Genomic DNA, 2,647 nt, shown 5'->3' on the forward strand with positions numbered 1-2,647 from the left:
GTGTCCGCCAAGGATGCACGAACCAGTCCGATCCCATTGACAGACTCACCCTACCACCACCGCGGATCCTCGCAGCCCAGCCCCCTCCCAAAAGGCCTGTCACTCCTAGTCCAGCATACCCTCCCCGGGGACCTAGGAGTACCAGCCATCCTCCGGAGCCCCTTGGGACACGGGCGTCGGAACCCCGGCCCCCGCCTTCCGGATCCAGGTGTCCCCTCCGCACACCCAGCCCGAAGCCTGCGTCTCGAGGCCGCGCTCGCGTCGCCATGGCAACCGGAGTCTATTTTGCGCCGGGAACACACAGCTCCCTCTGCAGCGCCCCCCACCCACCCTGCTTAAGAGTAGGGGTCTCAAAGGGCTGGGATGGGGAGGCAATGCCGTGATGGGAATCAGACAGAAGCCTGGGACAGGCGTGCAGAGATTGAGAGCCCCTGACAGAAGTACTGGGTGTGGAGACTACAGGGAGGATACAGCTCCAGGCGGGGGAGGCTGGAGATGGAGGCCCCAGACAGAGATCCGGGACAGAGCCCCAGACAGACGCAGAGATGCAGAGAGCCCGAAGCAAGGGCCCGATGGCAGAGTCGGGTTAAAAGGAGAGAGAAAACAGCCGGTTGGATGGAGGCAGGGGTCCTGACAAGAGGATGCACTGAGTGTCTATCTAGGCAGGGACCCCAGACAGCCCAGATAGAGTAGAGCTGTAATGTTGGGGGAGACCCACTCTTTCCTCTGGCAAGGATTTGGGGAATCTTTCCCGGTTGCCAGGACCGGCTCCGCTTCCCTCCCTCTGCTTCTTCCACAGGTTTTCAGTTTTGCCTGATTTCCGCATTCCTACCTCAAACTGTTTTTCCAATCCCCGAGATTCCTAGGAACCCCCTCCACTTGCTCTCCAACCCCTGCCCTGATCTGCTCTCCCGCTACCTCCTCCACCACTGCCACCTGCAGACCCCACTTAGGCCATTTTAGAGGCTTTGGTCCTTGTTGGTTATGCCCTCCTTCTCTGGGTCTCACTTCTCTCACTCTCTTGCCCACCTCCCCCCCACTCCCCGGCATCTCTGTTCCTCCCACTCTCTTTCTTTCTCTGTCTTCTTCCCATCACTATCCATCCTTCCGGTACCACCTTCCATGGGTTTCTATCTCTTTCCTAGCTGGCTGGCTCTGTCTTCCTCTTTGTTTCTATGTTCCTCTCTTCCTGGATCCTGTTCCTCTGTCCCTTCACCAGCCTCCCCCCCACCTGCTGCTGTTCTCTTCCAGGACCCTCAGGAGGCACTCCGCTCTTCCCAGCCCAACCCACTTCCGCCGTCCTAGCCAAGATTCTCCACCCCCAGCTAGCAGGGATGGGATAGGACTTGTTGGGGGCTTCCTCTCTCCAATCTGGCTTTCTTTCTCTGTACCTTGCGTCTCTCAAGTCCTGGGCTGGATTTGAGAACCAAGCAAGATGCAGCAGCTGGAAGAACCGGGGGTTTGGGCCTCCCTTTCCACCTGCCCCCTCTGGCTGTGGAGGAGGACATTGACTTGTGAGTGAGAACTAGAGGTTGGGGGCGGTCTAGGGCTGGGGGCGGAGTAGGGAATGGGGCGGGTATGTAGGCTCCACAGGAGTTCGCACAAACCAGTTGCAGATTCTGCACAGCTGACCCGGAGTGTGCTTGCACCTAGAAGGCTGCATGACAGAGATAGGATGAGCAGGATGCCTGCCTGCCTGCCTGCCTGCTTGCGCCAGCGCAGGGAGCTGGCCTCGGGTGGTAATGTCTCTGGTGTGCCTTGACATCTGAGTCTTGGGTACTGAAGGCTAAAATTCGTGCACATGTTTGTATGTCCGTGTAGAGTGATGTGTGTGTGCACACAGTCACACACATGCTCTGGAAGGAGGTATCGGTGCATCACCAGGATGACACTGAGTGTCCTTGCTTTGGGGCCACTGCTTAGGTGTCCTGTGGTCTGTTGTGTATCGATCCTGTTATGAGTCTGAGCAGTGTTGTGTGAGGGAAACAGAGAACCAGTCCCCACGTCTCCAGTGTCTGCACTGGCTGCTGCATCTGCAGATGGTTGTCCTCTGTCAACTCCCAGGGAGACAGCTGCCTTCCGCCCCATCAGTCCAGATGGCTTTCATTCTTTCAGCCAAATTCTCATTGTACATGTCAGTGCTCAAAGGATGAAGGGATCTATAGGGCTGTGTCTGCCACTCTCAGAAAGACTGACTCTCTAGGTGTCTCCCCTCCCTTCTCTGTGTGTGGGATAAAGCCATCTAGACTACTACCTGGAGACCCAGGTATACAGACTAGCCCCAAGTCCGGGCACTGTGGGGCATAGGCAACCGATAGAAGTTCTTAAATTTTTTTTTCTCATCTGGGGGGGTGGGTGGGATATGAATATCCGCCTCTCATACCTGCTTCAACATTTCCCGAGATATAAATGTTCTCCCGAGCATTTACATGTACCAGACACTGATTCTGAGTGCCGTAGAAAAGCAGAGATGTAGATCCAACCATCCGCCTTCATGGACGTTCTAGTCTAGGCTTGAAAGATGCATGGCAAGACAAGGTGTGCACCCCGTGACAAACGCACAAGAACTCTAGAAGACACCCAGCAGGACCGGGACCCCAGCGGGTCTGGGGCTGCTTGGGGACTGGCTGGGATGCTCGGTGAGAAG

General features: G+C 56.6%; 1 protein-coding gene across 3 annotated transcripts in view; it reads left to right on the forward strand.

Annotated features, from left to right (window-relative positions):
* Positions 1-876: 876 nt before the first annotated feature.
* Shisa7 (shisa family member 7) overlaps positions 877-2,647 on the forward strand; it is a 17,165-nt gene continuing 15,394 nt past the window's right edge. For all 3 annotated transcript variants that reach the window (XM_050130775.1, XM_050130773.1, XM_050130774.1), the window contains exon 1: positions 877-1,514. Coding sequence is in view for 2 of the 3 variants with exons in the window: in XM_050130773.1 (XP_049986730.1) it covers positions 1,436-1,514 (79 nt within the window). In the remaining variant the exon portion in view is untranslated. The remainder of the gene's footprint in view (positions 1,515-2,647) is intronic.

This window comes from Alexandromys fortis, unplaced genomic scaffold (genome assembly GCF_014885135.2).
Source record: "Alexandromys fortis isolate MF-2015 unplaced genomic scaffold, M_Fortis_MF-2015_v1.1 scaffold_344, whole genome shotgun sequence".
NCBI classification, from domain to species: Eukaryota; Metazoa; Chordata; class Mammalia; order Rodentia; family Cricetidae; genus Alexandromys; species Alexandromys fortis.